The sequence below is a fragment of the Lepisosteus oculatus genome, chromosome 1, assembly GCF_040954835.1.
Source record: "Lepisosteus oculatus isolate fLepOcu1 chromosome 1, fLepOcu1.hap2, whole genome shotgun sequence".
In the NCBI taxonomy this organism is placed as follows: domain Eukaryota; kingdom Metazoa; phylum Chordata; class Actinopteri; order Semionotiformes; family Lepisosteidae; genus Lepisosteus; species Lepisosteus oculatus.
This window is the reverse complement of record NC_090696.1, coordinates 73,143,682-73,163,845: the sequence shown is the minus strand read 5'-3', so window position 1 is coordinate 73,163,845 and position 20,164 is coordinate 73,143,682. Positions and strand designations below refer to the sequence as shown.

The following is a 20,164-nucleotide window of genomic DNA, read 5'->3' as shown; positions in this document are numbered from 1 at the left end:
CAAACTTGCAGCTCCCACCTCCCACACAAGAAGGCTGACTGCCTCCCAATACTAAGAAGGTTCATTCACACCTATAAGGGGTTTATTCACCTGCGGTGCACCAGACATTTCAATACTGCTTGGCTTCTGTTACACCGGAAATGTAAATATATCTGTTTGTATTCAGAGAGTAGCTTTTTTCTTATGTTTGATGTTGTAATCTTTTAGTGCATCTAGACATTTTCTTCTTCTTCTGTCACATCTTTATATTAATGTCGTTGGGACTGGGAATGGTGGATATTACATGCACTATGTTGCGTAGGAAAATGTGAATTCCTTATTTTTTCCCCACTTTGGCTCAGTTAAGTGTCAGCTGTAGGAGTCCACGTTTTTTTTTCTATCTGAATTATTTTTCAATGAGTGACAGGTAAAGGATTAAGATGATTTACAATCTGCCCACAAACAGCATTGTACAAAGAATATGTTTTCAACTTGTAACCGGTTAAAGAAAAAAAAACATGCAGATGCTTTCACTTTCTGTTGAAAACATAAGCAGGAAATACAGTTAAACACTTAATTAAAAAAAACTCTTTCAAGTAGGCTTTCCATAGTCAGTCTTTCAGACTACCTATTTTCTTTTCTTGGTATTGTACTTGCTCAAATATATCGTCATTGTCATTTTAAAATATTTAAATAACCCTTGAAAATAACCCTCTTCGAATCTTCCGGCAGTGGACTGGTTTTAGCCCTGAAACGAACAATTTTGTATTTCTTTTCCATGCTTTCCTATGGCACCGTGAAATATTGCCATAACCCAGCAGGTAATAGGAATAGCACTCTTTTCCATTAAATGTTTCACTGACTTAAAGAAAGCTCCACTGTTGCCAACTGAACTTTAATATCATAGTAGCGTGAAATAATATTGCAATGGTGAACGTAGTGCAGTGCTGTGTGCTGTGTCACAGAAAAATATGAAGAGGTCCAGTAGTAGACAGCAGCTGAGCATTTCGGGGGATATTTCCTGAGCTGGAGGCTTTCCATATGGGTGTTCTTTAACCCATTTTTCGACCCAATTAGAACATCAGGAGGCTTTCCTCAAGCAGCTTGACTCAATACTTTGCATCTTCTGACTAGACTACAGGCTTGTAAATTACCCAGTAGATTTGACTCTTTAGGCAATGTGGACGCTGGGAGCACACAAGAGAGTTTGCTTTGAAAGCAATTTAAAACTTAGATCAATGCAAAAATAGGAACACTTCGAAAAAAACGTGAGGTACCAGGAGTTACTTATCTCAGTACACAAGTATGTACTTTCTAAAGGAAAACAAAAAGATTTATTAAGGTTTATTGGCTTACTGCAGATGTTTGACCGTAGTGAAAAGAGCCTGAGTCTTTTTGAAGTGGCCAAGACAGGTCGCTAGCAATGTACCCGAAAGGACAACAAGCACCTGAGATTCAAGATGACAATTTTATGTGTCTCCCGACCTTATAGTTTGAATCCCCTTTTAGGCTGACTCTTTTCAGCAAGCCAAAAAGACAATTATAATATTTCAGTTGTTTAGCATTGATAGGGATTAAAAGTGTCACCTAAAGCAATTACTCTGTGGAAGGCGAGAGAAACCGAGTGAGCAGAGTAAGACTGAGGGAGCTGCTGGTTCATGCCTGTGCTACACGAGGGAGGTCAGAGAGTCACTGCTGGGCAGCAATTTCCTGAAAAAAAGCCTCTGTAATTAGGTTGTAAAAAAACAGCAAACAGGATGAACAGAAGGGGCAGATGTGGGCGCCAAAAGCAATTTGCTCTCCCCTAATATTCTCTGGCCCACTTCCTTTCTTTTTATTAAAGGCCTGTAATATACTGGCTTACTCAATTATGGAGGGTAATAGAGAGGCGAGCACTTATCAGTAATGAAATTAATTTTTTTTATCCTTCTTGCCAACAACAGAGAAAAAAAACAGTGCTTATTCCATGCTCATGTGCTAAAATATCTGTGTCAGCAGTTTAAGCAGCACAGATAGATAGATATTGAAATAACCTGAAAAACAAATTGGCTTTAGCTTCTAATGATACTTGTAATTAGCTTGCCTGTTAGTGATAGATTTATGGCTTAATAAAACTGCAGAAAAGAAAGAAATATATACAGCTTCTGATTACACGAGGGCAATTCAACTGGGTAACTGAGGGTTTTTCTGTGAAAGTCAAAAATAACAGCAACACGCCATACAGTATATTGGCAGTCTTATCTAATTTCTGAAAGGCAGAAATCTCTCCACCATCAATCTGCTTTTATATTTTTATCCTACAGTACATAGGAGTGGCAGCTCACTGAGTTTAAGTTGGAAAACAGAGGAAAGACCAACAATACACTGCTGAATCCTATCTCTAATAAATAACTTAAATAACTTAACGGCTGTCCCGATAAAATAATAATACAGTTGTATCAGAGATATAGAATAGTTATTTGTCTGTTTTAATTACTGTGCACAGAGAATTGGACACATATTAGTTTCTAGTTTTTAGTATCTAATGCATTTGCATTTGTCCTGAGCTCAGACCTAAGTGAGAATTTATTCAAATAATAAAAGGCTGTAAGTATGAAATGAAACCTCTGTTTGAATTATCTGGAAATGATCCCTAATGTTTAAGGACTATATGATAGACACGATGGTGTCTGACTAAGGAGAGTATTTTTGTTCAGCCAAGGATGCCCACACAGTAGGTAACTGATTGGTCCAGAAGCTGTTCCAAATTAGTTTTATGCATCTTAATGCTAATCTTCCTGTAGTAATTTAAATGTATTTGAATGCCCATGTTTTGAATTTGTCATACTACTTACTATTGGTTGAGAAGACCTTCTAACAGTCATAGTATGGGTTAATACACACACCTCCTGAGATATCCTGACAATTACTCTATTTCTAATTATTTTGACTAAGCTGTAACATGTGGTTCTCAAAAAGTTAGGAAATGTTAAATGTGAAATTATCACTTCAGCTAAACCTCATCAAATGTGTTATAATTAAATCATGTTTACTGGTTTTAATGTTAAGCTCATGTGTATAGCATACCAAGTGTTCATTTATGGACTTGTACAGCAATGGTAGTAACTTGACACAAATTACTGTTGCTTTGTAAAATTTCAATTCTCTTGTTTAGATCATAGGAACTGATCAACATGCAGGGGTTAGAGACTGATCAGACAATGGACAAGGGTGAAAACCTTTCAAAAGATACAGCTTCAGCACTGATTTGTGCAGGAGATTCATAAAGCAGTTAAATGAATTGCCTGTTGGCTCCAGTTGTGTTTACCAATTAAGATCTCACATAAAAATGATGCGTCTAAAGCGAAATTACTTCAGAGCTTAAGTGCTCAGTTAGATGCAGTTGGCTTTTAAAATGCATCATGTAAAATAGAAAAAAGAGTAATCGGATGCATCCAGTACTGCTATCAGAAATGTCTTTTTTTTTTTAAAAGGACCCTACTGTTACCCAGCAAATGTCATTTTGTAGCTGTTATGGTACTTTGGAGATACAGCAAATACTGCTATGTATCTTAATTTTCTTAACAGTACAATGTCTTTCACTTGGGAACAGAAAGCTCCCCTTTGAATTAAAGGGCTCCTAGCTGAATATTATTTTTACAGTCAATGAAAAACAGTTTCCTTGAAAGCAACACAAGACAGAAGCTGTCACTGTTTCACCAACTGGATACACCCAAAATCAAGATCAGGGCTGGACTGAAGGAATGTCCCACACCCCACCGGATTTTAAAGGTTTGATATCGGACTATGAGTGAAACATTTGCGAATTGTTTTATAATAATTCTAAGTAATTCTGTTACAATAGAAGTTGCTCGAAAGCTGGAAATAATGTAAAATTAATGTGAATGGATTAAATTGTTATTAGTATTAGTGGTGTCAGCAACAATGTGTACTCTCTAACAAGTACAAAAGGGATCAGCATCTTATAAACATGCACCCTGAGGGACATTTTCCACCTTTTGCATTCTGGAACCAAAGAGCTAAAGGCATTGATGAGAGTCGGATTGAGGATACACACAGCTCTCACTGATAAATCAGGAGGCACAGAGGCCACTGGAGAGCAGCACCGTAACAAACTTCAATTCCATCCTTGGCAGAGTGTGTCCAGTTTTGACAATTCACAGTCAGAGCACAAATGATACATATACAGTAAATACACAACCAGTCGTGAAACACTCAATTTTGAATGAGAACTGTTAATTAATGCTGTTAATGAAGTAGTATTATTTAGCACTGACTTTCTTTTCAATAGTTTGTTATGCATATTTAATTATAAAGAAATATCCTAATTTAAATTTGGAGAGAATCCTATTTACACAGGAACAAGTAATAGGTTTTTTCCATGCTGAAAAGAGAAGAAAGAAAACACAACATTTCGGCCGTGGAGCCTTCTTCACCTTTTTGTCAGCATGGAATAAACCTATTTGCAGCCTATACATGCTGACGCAGCTCCCCACCTGAACTACTTCATCCCAATTACATGTTTACTAAATGACTGGCAATATATTTATAATCACAATATTTGTCACTGTTTGACATATTTGTGCCAGAATTTAAAAGGAAATCAATGTTAATTAGTGTTATTTTTTGGAACTTAACAAAACCCATTACTGGTCTAATTACCAAATGGGTATATAAACAGTCTAGAAATAACACTCTGTACACTAATTAATAAGAAAAATAAAATATTGATGTTGCTGGGAGCAATAACAGCTCAAAGTGTACATTTTGAGTTGGAGGATTTTCAAATTGACAGACCCTGGCAGTACTGACAATGGCAACACAGAGAGAGGATGTACAGGGCATATTGGCGTAAGTTTTTACATTTACCAAGTGACAATCTCAAATATTGATTGTGCCTGGTTAAGGCAGCAAGCATTGACCTAGGTGAACCTCGAAGGGAAGATTTTGAGTCTCCTACAGGAAAGGGGTTGTGGAGAGGTGTTGTCAGCCTCTCTGTTTTGTATCACTGCAGAAGGTCACAGGTGACTAAGTGACAGGTGACAATCCATCATCTCTACCATTATCCACCAGATTAAATAAGTCTTGAAATAATAACTAGCCAATTCAAAGTTTAGCAGAAAAAAAGTGAAAACTGTGAAATCTCATTGAAGAGCTGTTGTAATAACTTACATTATTCCCTTATTTGAATAAGCAAACTGGAGTAATGTGAGCTATATTGATAAAACCATACACTATCTGTTGCATCTATTGTTACTATGCTGATAGTTTTCTGTAAATACGCCATTATTATCTGAGCTGTGGATATGTCCATGGTGAGTTCTGCTGTAGATGTTTTTCGTTTACGCTAAAAATAAAAATCTAACAGTATATAATTAACTTTCTTCTCCCAAGAACCCAATGAAACTACTAATTTAATTAATATACATTGTGGGAACACAAGATAAACACATGAAAAAAGACAGATTGAGTAGCATAAGTGAGGCATTGAGGTATTTCAAAACTAACTCCTATTCACAGCCTGCCTGTTCTGTTCAATCAAACTATGCACAACCCATAAAATGCTAATGGAATGCATAACAGTAGTTTCTTGAATTTTGAAATAGTTTTTTTTTAAAAGGTCACAAAATAACAATTGATTTTTAAGAAAAGTCACGTCACTCCCTGTCAAGATATGGCAGCTCTTTTATGAAGACTGTAAAAGTATGGAGGAAACCGATGAGTGGTATGTTGTACTGTGTTAGTTACTGGAATTTGGAATTAACAGTTTGAGGAGGACTGTTTGTGGTGACATTTAAAAAAGTGTCAGTGCTTAGCATGAAATCACTCAGTCACTCACTCCAAATACATTCAAATGCTTCTGCCTTGGCCTTTCCTACAGTTCTGTTTTCTATAGACATATGTCAGAACAGTTGCTTAACTTTAAAAGTTAAATGTTACTTTTTTATTCAAAGACATTATCTTCACTATCTGTGTCTAAAGAGGTACTGTGCTTGAAGTGACATTACCAAAAGTTTATCACTAAAGCCATAAAAATGACAAAGGCACTTTGATTTGCATTTGTACTCTTCAGCATTGCCAGTATTGTAAGAATGAATATGTAAGATAATCTCAGTTAAAATAAAAACTATGCTTAGGGTATATTGAAGACAGCATTGTGTATTTAAAACAAACTTACTAATAACTGTTTGCTAAACTATAGTCATCCACAAATGCTACCTCTTCTAGTTTTAATGAATACTTCTCTGAGCAAAGTGCACTTAAAATATTCTAGAGAATGCTTTAAACATACCACATACTAATATCCATATTTGTTACTTTTTGACGTTTGCTAAATTTAACTCTGTAGGTGTCTAACTACTTGCTTGTATAGCTTTTTATGAGTGTTGTAATTGGCATGCCATTAGAAACAGCTGGCTGCAACATAGTCCATTTGATGTGAGAATTAGTGTTTTCACAAAAAGCTGTATATATTTATTGGTCTAATAGTATTAGTTCTCTTGTTTTTCTGTATGTGAGAGGTTTGCCATTTCTAACAGACTGGCTCAAAAAGGATCTGCATTCGAGACCAACTGCAAGAAAATGAAGAAAGAAAATAAAATAACCAAGAACAGTAAGATTTTATTAAGTGTATAAAAATAAGATTGCAGGATGGATGAGTCCAGACTATTTTGACCGGAGAACAACCGTCTTATCAGACTCCAGCAGAAAATTAACCTTTAAATTTGTTCCTTCAACACAAATCTATGGATCCAGTCACTGCTGTGATAATTTCAAGAGGTTTTACTTCTAACGGATTCTCATGCAATTTGGAAAGTATCACACAGCAGGAGATCCACATTGATTAAGTTAAATGATTTTAAAGCACAAACGATTTTCACTTACAGCACAACAAGATAGTTTCTTCTATTAAAAAAAACTAAGGAGGACCTCCAAATATTGAAAGGTTTGAAATAACAAATCACTAATAAATGACAATGTGCAGAATAATGTTTTATCATTTTATTCATAGTTAAATACAAAGTATTATTCCTCAATTTAAACCTGAATTTAGTTTGTGTTCCGCAGGTTATACCCATGTATACAGTACCTATAAGAGTATACCTATGTAGCTCCACCAGCAGGTGGGGATGTGAGCTTACCAAAGCAATGACTCTGTACTTCAGCTGAAGACACCTCTTATAAGATAATTGCAGAAGTATGGAAAAGGTAGCCCTTTTATTAAGAGTTTCCTAATATACCTATTGTCATAGTAGATTGCACAAAACAATCTTAACATCTTGCACATATCATCTCACATCAAATGAGCTTTGATTCAAATTGAAATCCTCTTTCATCTAGTAATTGTTTCTAATATCTTAATTAAGGCCTTTTCATTTCCTATAACAGACCTGGTACAGGCATTCACATAGCCTTCCAAATATGCTTCTATGAAAAGGTTTTTAATAGAATCCTTCAGCAAAATCAACTCTTCTGAATCATGATTTGGTTAAGATGTCTATTTCAAAGGGTCTATCATTAACTATAGAACATGGATTAGGAGAAATCTTACTTCTTTTTTCTGCTTTATCTTTGTCTCGGATATAATAATGCAGTGGCAGACCAATGCACTATTTGTACACCCTCCCAGCCATGTCTGAACCCCTAAGGTCCTTGAAGACAAGAAATTCTGCTTTAATTAGGTGGTTTGCAGCTTGTTTTTTTTTCCCATTTGTGAAGTTTGTCAGGTCTTAACAGCAGGCAGATTTGAAATAAAATGAAACGTGGAGGGCCATAAGCAGAAAGGATTTAAACGACGTCTTTGAGAATTATTCGAATCAGGTAGTGCTGGCAGTAAAGCTTCGCTTCATGTTTTGCCACACTCTTGAGTTGTCAGACCACCAAGTCTTACAGATGGTACATGGTCGCGTATCTGTTTTCTAATCCGAGCACACCCACGGGGTAATGAGAAACCAACAGCACTGACTCCTGGAAAGTGATCTTTGAGTTAATGGTGTGGATTGAACACAAAGTGGATTAAGAACAATGCAGCCACAGACCTGTGACTAATGCCTGTATCACTGTCACAAGGTTCTACGACTAGAAAGCACTGATTCTGAGAACTAAACTGGATCGTCAACATTCAGCTCTGAGACAAACATCAGAGAAAATACAGAATTCTCATTTTTTATCGACACTGCAGCAGAGACCTCCTCTCCTTTCCATTCAATATCAACGCTTCGTCTTCTAAGTAGTTCCACGTGTTACAAAAAAAGAATCATTACCATTTTAAACTAAATAACATTATTTTCTAAACTTCTATCCAGTGCTGTCCAATAAGCAACTGTATTGTCCATTTATGTCTTTGAAAAACACAGAGGATTGTTTTCAAGTAAGTAGATGTGTTAAATGCTGTGTGGTATGGGATAAATGTTTTGCATAAAAATGAACAGATACTGTAAAACCATTTAAGAGTAAACTGCTTTACAAAAGGTAAAAAAATTTACCAAGGTGATTGTTTTGTTCTTCTTTCTATATATGGCGATACACATGTATTATATATACACACATAATTGTAAAAAGGTTTCAACCCTACATCAGGTCATGGATAACTAAGACATCACAGTATAATTATATGTAGGCAGACTCCAAGCTCACTTTGCACAAGCAACTGCTGGAAGAATGCAGGGCACAGTCTCAGATTGTAAGTTGTGAACGTTGCGGAGGTAGAATAATGGAATGTCAGATGTGATGCATGTGAGAACTGCTTGCTTACAAAAGCCTTTTGATTTCAGACAAAAACCGGAACATTTAATATGCAATACGTCTGTTTTCTGTGCCCATAATAAATCATTTTAGTGAGCTCTTTTTGAATCAGCAGCTGACACTAAATTGTATTTTGATAATTATGATGTAAGAGAAAAATAAACATGTCTTGCCTCCAAATGTACTTTTTTATATTAAAGCTTTCTCTAGGGAGGATGCAACAGAAATAAATTTTATTTTATGGTTCTGATGGTAATTTAGAATGTAAGGGATTCCTCTCCCCTTTAACGGCACTGCTGATGTTCCAGATGTTTAAAATAAAGCAAAACAAATTAGATGGAAGAAGTAGATAATATTTGATATATGATGTGAATTTTAAAAATTGCTTTTGTAACTTATAGCCTTGTCCATTTTCCAACTACAGGTATCATTCCAATTCTGTAATGTACTGTATGATACAAAGATATAAAGCAGCTATATCACCCCACAACTCACAACTGACAACCCACTGAAGCTACAGTAAGTGGGTGTGAGCCTGGTCAGTACCTGGATGGGAGACCTCCTGGGAAAACTTTTGTTGCTTCTGGAAGAGGTGTTAGAGGGGCCAGGATGGGGGCTCACCCTGCAGTCTGTGTGTCTTCTAATGCCCCAGTAAAGTGAAAACGATAGTATTATGTAAAAAGGTGCTGAGATCCTGACTCTCTGTGGTCATTACAAATCCCAGGGTGTTTCTTGAAAAGAGTAGGGGAGTTACCTTGACATCGTGGCCAAATTTCCCATTTGCCTGTACCAAACATGGCCGCCTAGTAATCCCCATCTCTGAACTGGCTTCATCACTTGGCTGTCCTCCCTACTGAGAGCTGGTGTGAGGGGACTGGCGCACTATGACATAGCTTTGGGTGGAGTGTCCAGGAGTGCTATCTAAGTGTAAGGAATAATGAATTATTATTAATTAAAAAGGTGAGGTTCTTTATAAGAAACCCATAGTAAGTGGTTGGAAATGGACAGAAAATCTTCCAGCTGGCCTACAGGGTCCTTCCTTTAACTTTAAACATTGTACTGCAACACCTTTGGACACCATTCCTAGTTCCAGGGCAAACCTGGCCAGGTGGAGCTTTGAACCTGAGGAAGACACTGCTGGGATTTTTTCTATGTCAGGTTTTCAATGTGAAAAGAACCAATCAGCCTAACATTGTATATCTAGGGGGATGTGAATGCAAGTCAGTAAGAAAGTGCTGCAAATGCCAGACTCAACACAAATTAGCCTTTACAAGCGTAGGTGTATCAAGAGAAAAATAATTCTCCGTTTTAATTCTATTGAAATTACACATCAACAGACTAAAAAGATATGTGTGCACATCTGACCAAAAGCAGTAGGTATTTTGATTTCGCAACAGAGTTTCCAAACAAATCACAAACAGAACTGGATTGCAGTTAAAGGTTAAAAACAGACGAGTGCTGAAACCTGCATTTGTTTTTTTGTTGAGTGTTAAGTGGCTTACCTTGTCACCACCCAAACATGCCTAGTTTAGCTCCTACATTTTTGTTTACAAAATAGTGGTCAAGAGCATAACATTACATCTGCATTTGTGCAACAGGAGAGAAGGAATGGCTTGCTGTAGAGGGAAAATCAACAGTTCACATCTTGTGCACCTTGACTTTAACTTTCTACTGCATTGTGTTATGAAATGCAGACATGTCAAGAGCATGAAGAGTGCTGAAAAGGAATGCAAAGCAAACTCAATTATTCCTTCAGTAATCCACTTTCATGATTTTATTCTCCTCTGTTGTATATTAATCACGATGCATGCTCTCATATAGTACACCCACATTGTTTTCCCTCAGTAAAGACAAAGCTAAGAAATGACATATTTGCAGAATGCATAATCTTACGAAAGCCGTCTCAGCAGAACAAGCGGCAAGCTTACTAAAACTGCGGTGCACTCAGAAGTGAACAGTTAAGTCGATAGTAAACAGGAAGTGAACAGTTAAGTCAATAGTAAATAAGTCTTGCTAAAAATATGATCATAAATTGAACCTGAAAGACATAACCAATGCTATTGTATTGATTTTCAGACAAACCTTTGACTTTGTTGTCTGCTTGCTTTCAGATGCAATCTGTAAGTGAATTTGATATATATAAATCGATCTAGATCATGCCTACATCATAGTACAACATACTTGGCCTTAAAACAACAGAAAACACGGAGGGAAACTGCAACCACTTGAGCCTTTTCCACCAACCGGTCGTATTAAGACCGCAAAAAAGCAAAACTTAAAAAAAAAATATTTAGATAAGTGGTGGCGCGCCAAATCTTTTCGTTCAAGCGGGAGGGGAAAGGAAACGTGCGTCGGGCCGGAGGTCTTACTCGTAGGGGTCACTGGGGTCGCCCGTCTGCAGCTCTGGCGGGATGGGAATGCGCTTGTAGTACATCTCCCAGTCGAAGGCCCCACGCATGGCGTCGCCCGCCTGGGCCTCGTAGCCGAAGTGGTTGTGGTCAATGACATCAATCATGGGGCACACGATGGTTCTGGAGTTTTGAGCAATTTGGTCTGTTGGGAAAAAAAGCGAGCAGGAGTGGGGAATGTGGAAAAAGGGGGCCTCATCTGCGGCAGGCCATCCATCACGTTTGACCAAGACACTTGCGCGTTTCCCGGTAGAGGATAAGAGCACCTGCCTCTAACACCTCCCCTTCACACTCCTTTCTCTTTCTGTCTGCACAAAGCTGCTATCTGGAACTGGACTTCATGCAGCTGGCCAGTGATTAGAAACAATTACAGTTTTTCAAAGTAGGTTTACTCCATTGAGGCAGCCCAAACCTCAGCCATCTATATCTTTGTCACTCAGTACTGCTATGCTGTCCCAGATCTGTCACCCCTAGTGCTTCTTGGTATTTAAGGAAGAACTATGTTTGTTGAAAATTAAAGATTTAAAGATGTAGCTTTATTGTTTCGGCACAATTACAAAGTAATTATAAAGCAAAAGAAAAAAAGGATCTTGCTGCCTTTCGGGACACATTTCAGATTAAATGCACTTGAGTGCTGCAGAAGAAAGCAGACAATACCGATAATGGGGAGCCAGCATGGAGCACATGTCCTGTCTCCAGCAGCTAAATATTATATAGAAAAAAAAAAGAAATGCTTTTCCAAATAGTTTAATTAAATGACATGCATAAGTATTCTATTTATTTAAATCAGACGTGGCATGGATGAACTGAAAGATGCCTTAAAATATGTATATAATCCAATGCTGACAGCAGAATGTGCTAGTTTGACACTTTGTCTTACTCTAGTTCTATATTTTGCCCCCGCATTATACCAGAATGTAGTTGTTAAGCCTGGTATGATACCTTGTATGGTAAATGTTTAATACTTGTATTGAACACCAAAATTAAAAATTGGACAGAAGTCAATACATCAGTCCATTTCTGTTGGGTTTATCCTAGGTTACGGTAGCTGCATACAGAGTAGGGATGCTCAGATATTATTTTCCTCAAAAAGAGACTTGAGTTCTCCTGGAGGAATTCTTCTTGTTCCCAGACAATTAAGAGATAATAGTCCTTCCAGCCTGGAAGTCTCTTCCCTGTGGTTCCAGTGGGATGTGCCCAGTAGAGCTCAAGAGAGAGTGCTAAATGTGGGTAACATCTATAAGCCCCAAAACCCAGTGAATAAACCTCATTTCCACTGCTTACACCTGCGATCATCCTTTTGTTCTTTCACGGAGTTCATGACCATAGGTGGGGATGAGGACATAGAGTTGCCTGTAAACCAAGAACTTTGTCTGAGAACTCAGCCTCTGCTTAACAACCACAGACAAGCACATTGCCTGCAACACAGCCAGAGCCAAATCAAATTAAGACACTCCCACTTGCCAACACCCGTGAACAAGAACTCTAGGGACAGATGGAGCACATAGCATGCCAGGCGCTGCAACGAGAGCCCATTCTCCTCCCACAGCTGGTCATTGGAAGAAAGGCAGACATGCACCCTCCCTAGACCTACAAAACAGGGACAGACCTGACTGGCAAACTACCACCACGCCTGTTGAATCTCTGTGAAGAGCTGGGTTTGAATTGTTTCTTCTGCATCTGCATGCTTTGCCTGGGAGCTGAAGAGAGTGCACCCCCTATAGGTGGAACCAACTCTCCGGTCCCCCTATTTTAAAATGGCACCCTAGCTTGCTAGTACTGAGGCACTGCGCCTTTCTTTTACGCAACATTGGAGAGGCGCATTCATCACAACACCTCAAAGGTGCTTTCAACATCTCAGGGGGAATCTCATCTACCCCTGCTGCCTTGTGTAATCCATACACTGATGTATGGATTGTTTGAGCCTTGGAAATATAAATGCACCATGCTATTCTGCCTTAGTTAAGCAAGCATACACCAAAAGTATAGCCCGGCCTTCACAGCAAGCAAACTTCAAGGCACAGGTTTGTTTCTCCCTGCGAGATTTGTCCCTGTGTCTCTCAAGTGTCCCTTGAGGTGCTTTTTGTTTCCTTCTCCGTTTATTAAGTTTAACAGTTTCGTCTACCACCTCTTCCAAAAAGACTAAATACTGAACTATGTGCCATTTTCACAGAAATTATATAATAATTTTTTGCCGTATCTGTTTTGTCTTCCGCATATTGCTACATTTACCTTTTTCTTCTTCTACATATTAATTATAACTCCTTGAAAACAGCACAGTCGGAATGATGTCATTGACACCACAGCAACTTCACTCTTCGCTCAATGATCTTACTGTCTCTTAATTCTCTGATCTGCATTACGAAAAAAAAAAAAAAAACGGTGTGTACATCTAACCTAAATTTGGATTGCTTTACAAGGAGGAAAATCCTTCAATATCCTTACATGAAAAAACAATCTCAGTTGTGAATAAAGGTTCTGCATATTTGGCTGATTCTGTAAATATCCATAGCTAATGGTGTAAACATCAATATTCTTTCCAGTCAAAGATGACTGCTGGGTTTTATAATGAGAAAAGGCATTAAAATGTATGTCTCACCCACAAAAAGTTTTCTCAGGCATAAGCTTTCCTTTATTGTACCTGACAGTCAGACTTACCAAGCAGAGGTGGCAGCCAATTCACATTAGCCTCACAGTGAGAATCCAGGAAGGTTAAGACTTCTCCTTTGGCTACTGTTGCTCCCAGCAGTCGAGTTCGAATAAGCCCCTCTCTTTTCTTCGTCCGCACGATCCTCACCTTAGGGAATCGTACCATGTACTCCTCTAACCGTTCTTTAAGATGCTCTGCAAATAAAAGCAGAAAAAAGTCCACTGTAATCTCCAGCTTTCGTGCAGCTTTAACTGCCTACAAACGTAGCTTCATGGGGGAAATCTTAACTTATGCAACATATAAGCTATATCATACATAATATGTTGTATAATAACATGTATAACAGGGGGATTGTGGGAAAAAAAAATAGACCTATAGCTGATACTGGCCACTGGGAATTTTAATGAGGAAAATATCTGACATTATATCGGTGATGTGTTAATCTAGTCTTAATTGATACTACTTCACAATTTCTCTCTGTAAAATTAAATTGTATGAATATTTAACTCCCCTCAAGATGTCCCCCCAGTTAACAGTTAATTGAATTGTTGAACTGGCCTCTGTGCATTGAATGTTAAACTAGATGGCAATAAGGAGGCTCCACTTGGCTGTAACCTTCTATACTTGCTTCTATTTGTGCTGAGGTTTGAAAGGGAGCATATGGATCATGCTCATTAACTGTATTCTACTTTTATCACTGTAATAAAACAACCTACTGCATGTGGTCAAATTTGTTTCTCACACTTGAATGAAATAAAATATGTGTGAATCTCACGTATTTTGCCAAAAAAACTTGCTTACTTTATATTTACAGTGTATAATACACAAAACATTTCGATATAATATTTACAGGATTTACAAGAAAACATCTTGCGTGACTGTAGTTATGTAGGTAATAGAAAATAATAGGAAGATAAAACTTTCAGTTTGTTGCATTTTTCCACCATTGTTCTGTCTTGTAACATGCAATTATTTTTCGCTTTTTTTGCAATTTTTTAAATGCTATACAATTACATCATATACTGAGCCTCAAAAGAAACCCCTACTCACGCCATGCATGTATCATATATTTTTAGATGCATAAAAATACAATTTTGGACACTTCATTTGGATTAAATTAAAGACCGACTCTAACACACGTGATCGACTACACCACACTACACCACCCTATAAGTGAAGTTAAAGAGCTGATTGGACACACGCGATGAGATGATTTAACCCATTGACTATCAGCCCACATAGGAAATCAAGAAATATATCAAATTGAAACAGAAAAAAAAACCTTATAGCATGCTCATGAAGTGAACAACACCTTTGTGTCATCAGGATGTTGAAGCAATGACTATGGCCAGACGTGGCAGCTGTGCAGCCAAGCCCTGCTCAGCAATGAGGCAAGATTTTGTGCTGACCACCTTAATGCATAACAGACATGCAGAATGATGTGCTAATAGTTATGCACAAGAGCCCAACCCATGGGGAGGAATAGTGTGAGTGTCTGGGTAGATCTGTTTTGTTACGGTAGAGCTCCACTTGTAGTGATTGATGGCAACCCGACTGCATGCAACTACATTGATCATGCTGACCTCACGTCCTTCCTTTCCGGCACTGCCCAGCCTGGCATAACAACACTCCAGCAGGACAGGGCAGGTGCTCATGTTGCTTGAGCAACCGCGGCTTTCTGTCTATTTGCCAACGATCAATGAGAGGTTGCTCTGTTTGCCGGATGGGAGCCCCGCCGATCATCTGGGGAAAGAGCTGGGGTGATGTGTGGCATCTAGGGCTCAGAGACCAGTGAACGAGTGCATGTTTGTCCAGCCTTTACAGGAGCAATGAGATGTAATTCCACAAGACAGCACTCGGTGTGAAGCACCAATGCACAGCTAGTATTGCTTCCAACAGTGCCGCTAGCTTGTGACTTTCACAGTAGACGCCCTGTCGAACAGTGCTGTTGATGACAAATGTTAATCAGCATAATGATACCAGTGTTGTGTCTGTTCAATAGAACATCCGTGCACCTGCTACAGTAAATATTTTTTCTGAGAATAACTGTGCTTCAGCTATGAGTGAGAATTGCATATAGCAGATAAGATGCCAAGGCAACAGTACATGGTCAGAGACCCAGGAAAATAAAATTGTAGCAGTATTGTAGTGGTATGACTTTGAATTTGAAGTCCCAATCCAGAAAAAAAGCCTGAAAAAAACAGAGCATGCTAGCTTTATTCTCTGAAGGACAACCCCACCCTTCATGATGCAGCATTTATGGTAACAATTTTGAAATATGTTTTGCATTCAATATCTGAAAAAGAAGAGCAAATATAACTGACAGACATGACAAAGACACATCTCACTTCCACTTGAAAAAAAATAAATGACAAAAACTTGCAACCTGTGTGTCATTGTAAGTGCTCTGTGTCACAAAAGAAGCTGGAAGCGGCTTGATTTGAATTTTTAGAGGAAAAAATGTATCATTGTTCCTTCATATGGCTGATTAAATGAGGTAATAAATCATTTGTGTGATACATGCCAGCCACCTGCCAGCACCTAAGTCACACAAAAAGTGACAAATAAACAGTAATTGAAAAGCAGAGTTTTATATCCCTGTCAGCGGTGTGACAAGCAGTGATAAAGGGTAGCATTATGCTTCCACCATTGATAGTTCATAAGCAAATCCTTTGAGATATTTTCTCCTAGTTCTAGGGCAGGGTTTCTATCCCCTTAAAAAGAAATGCAGTGAAGTCTCATAGGTAAATTATATACTTAAAAAAAACTCTCAGAAAGGAGTTAGAGGACTTCTTTTCACTATTTCAAGGTTTACATGACTCCTGGATCCCCACATAACATTGTGAAGTGTTGTTTTTCTCCATAAATGACATAAATTGCAATGCAACTTATAGGCTGAAAGGGATAAAAGGCATTACAGAATTGCAGTTCTTTGAAAGAAAGCTTACAGAATGTCCATGACATTTAAACCTGGTAAAGGCCTTTTAAAAATGTCTTTTAATGGTTATTGGCTGGATTTTTTTTGTCAACTAAACATAAACACCAGAAATAGCCCCAAATTATATTATCCTACATTTGCTTTTTGTAACATTTTCAAATGTTCTTAGGCTGTGTAAAATTTCCCTTCAAGATCCTTCCAGATATTCAATTTTCTATGTCATATTGCTTTAGTTGTTTCTGAGCTAACTGGTTAGCAGTCTTTTTTCCAAGATGAGTGAGTGTGTGAGTGGCTCACAGCCTAGCCAGAAAACAGGTGGCACAAACTACCCCACACCTCTCTTGTCTACATTTGGTAATCATCATGTTTTGAACCAAATCCAAGACCTATTCCTAGCTCACACAGCAGTGATTCTGATTACAGGTCTAATAAGGTGAAAGTCTGTGCCAGTCTGAACCTGCCAGAGCAGGGAGGCGATATTCTTGCCCTTACTCTCAACTTGTTCAAAGTTACACTGTAGGTTTCTCAAAATTCAACTTCACTTGCTAGAACCACAGTTGTTTCTCCCTTTAATGCCTAAGTACCTTGCCAGTCCTGATTGAGTTTCACAGAAATCTTAGTAAGTGTAAGGTTCATCGTTTCCAGTAATCCTACATGCTGACCAGTGAGTGCCTTTGATTACATGGTGGACTGATTTTTTATTTCTTTACTGTAGTTTCTGCTTTTCCTGTAATTATCCAACTGTGATTTTCAATGCCCTCTTGTAAACATAACTAATTTTAAAACAAATTGAAAAGTCATTTTGACTATGAAATTGGTTATTTCTAGGGGTCATCTTTCACGTATGCTTTTTTCTTGGTTTTATGAATAGGTCCCACTGGGAGCTGTGCCAGGGTGCGGGCTGGAAAAACAGGAGTAGAGGGCAGATCCATGTGAAAATAGAGTATGCAGTTTATCTGTTACACGTTCTTCAGGTGTGAGGAAAGAAGGCTCAGCAGCCTAAATATCTTTCTCCCTTTCAGTGTGGAATTAACCTCTATTTGTATATGAATATTTCATTTTATAGTATAAATGTTAATCACATAAAATAAAGAAACTGTTACTCACTAACTGACTATAAACAGCCAGCTATTGTACACATTGCATATAATTTAGGAGCCAGCAGTATAGAAAATATATACTGGGGAATTTTAAACACATAATTTAGACAATAGGTAAGACGGCTGTGAAAAGAAGAAAAGGTCAATACAGAACGGATAACCTGACCAGAGGAGTGTTTCTGTCTTGCTGTGTGGGGCAAGAGAAGTGACAGCTGTCTGCAGGAGACTGGGTTCAGTGCTCCCAGTATGAGGGCTTGGCACAAGATGATTGCTCTGGCGGGCGGTGTGGAGAGGGCCCGTCCTTTCTGCTGGGACTGTGAGCCACATTCCTCTGAGACAGCTAAGGCCCTACGATTACAGATCTGTAGAAGGCTCGACAAGAGATAGGGCTGTGAAGGCAATTGCCACAACTCTGCCAAATAAAAAAGTTAGCAAAATAAAAAATAAATGTTTCTTTGGGTCGAGAAACAAAAAGAATGAGGATGGCCAGGAGAAGTTACCCTTGCTCTGAATTGTTTTGGAGGCACATCTCAGTAGTTTCATTTAACGTGTTTTACTTTGAAGTAATAAAAATGTCCTCCACTGTAGGACAACAATATGTAGGAGGTTTTATATTAACACCTCTCAAACTCCAGTGTAGCTTTGTGTGTCTGACACTATCATTCTGCTGTTGCAAACTAGGTTAATAAGCAATGATCTTATCTGTATTAGCCACCATGAGGGACAAAAATCATGATTAAGCATTTGTCCAGACTGAGGAGTGTAAATGGAGGGAAATAGCGTAACCTCTAAACTTCAGAAACCTTTCTATTGTGTTGCTAATATTACAATATTACAATCACAGAGAAGATGATTGCCCTTCTGACAATTTTTGTTTGAGTTTTAATCCAAGAATGTAGTAGATTATCAGAAATTAATCCTTCTCATTAACAGCAGCAATTGAAGATTCTTCAATGAGACATAATTTGTTGTTCTGATGCATCTTTCATAGCATAGTATGCTATAGGAACTTTGCCCCCTCAGTTGGGTCATTCATTTATTTTTTTCTGCAACATAATTACGAAACATCATGAAGAGTGAGACAGAATGAAGCTGAAACAGAGGTGTTTTATCAGGGCATTTTTTTCCCATAACATTTGAAAACATGGTATTTCATGATATGCTATATCATGATACGAATGATACTTGTATATTCATGAATGAATATACAAGTATGTCTATTCTTATAACACAAAGAAAAATCACTGACAGTAAAATAAGGTAATTAAGAGCTCATAGTTTTTGTTTGTTGAAGTTCATGAGGTTGATGCACTCATAGACAGTAAATCTTTTTCCCTGGCTAAAACTCACCAGTTGTAGTTCTCAAACTTACAGAACCGAGAAGGATGGGGTTTTAAAGTACAAAGTACAGTGCTCCGCTTTGTTTAATTGAACCTACACAAGTGACCAAGAAAAAGTTGAAAAAACACAAGTCAATAAAAGAAAACTTGGAAAAGTTGTGTCACTGGCTTCTGACAACCATATCTTGTTTCACTAATTAATAAAGCTCTCAAAACCCCTCAACCGATAATATAAACCTCGACATGCTCTTATAATAAGCTCTCTTCAAGGCTAGAGGCTTTGGCAGCCTCTAGAGGCGGTGATCTTGTTACTGCAATCCCTCCCAAGTCCAGCTTGGCACTAATTTGGTTTTCGGCGAAAAGCAATGCTATTTTGTCATAAATAATAAACATTTCACTCACGTCCTTCATCGGTTCGGGATAAAATGTTGTGTGACTTACTGTCCTTGAATTCAATAAAACCTACATATTCTGACTTCATACGGCTAATACAGCAAAGTTTTAGCTCATAAATTTAACCACTGAACAGTTTATACTCGCTTCTTTAAAACCGTCTAGAAAAATCTAGACAAAATGTTTTCGTGACAATGTAGAGCAAAGGTTCACAAATATTTAACCAGCAAGGACAATGTGCTCTTCAATCAGCTGATCAACAGGACTCTCACAGGAACACAATGACCGATCTAGCCCATATGGTGAAAGTTGATGAAGGCTGTTCATTGATGAGTAATGCAGAATACATATAGGTATGGCATTAGAATACATTTAACATAAGACAATAAACATATAATCACACATAAGTACATTATATCCATGTGATGGAAATAATTGTGCTTTAATGTCAACTGCTCTTCGGGTACAAACTCTTAAGAAGCAACACAAAGCTTTGAGTTACTGAATTAGGCCCACTGCACAGATGGTACTTTAAGCAGGGTCACTCTCTAGTTACACAACTCCCAGGGCATTTTGAAACAGGATGGCATTTTAAGGGGACTGCCCTTCAA

At 38.0% G+C, this 20,164-nt stretch overlaps 1 protein-coding gene across 1 annotated transcript in view; it reads right to left on the bottom strand.

The window, feature by feature from the left end:
- galntl6 (polypeptide N-acetylgalactosaminyltransferase like 6) overlaps positions 1 to 20,164 on the bottom strand; it is a 295,980-nt gene that overhangs the window by 18,526 nt on the left and 257,290 nt on the right. Inside the window, exons 6-7 of the mRNA XM_015345359.2 lie at positions 13,791 to 13,976; positions 11,094 to 11,277 (exon numbers count right to left, since the gene is read on the bottom strand). Coding sequence (XP_015200845.1) covers positions 11,094 to 11,277; positions 13,791 to 13,976 — 370 coding nt within the window. The remainder of the gene's footprint in view (positions 1 to 11,093; positions 11,278 to 13,790; positions 13,977 to 20,164) is intronic.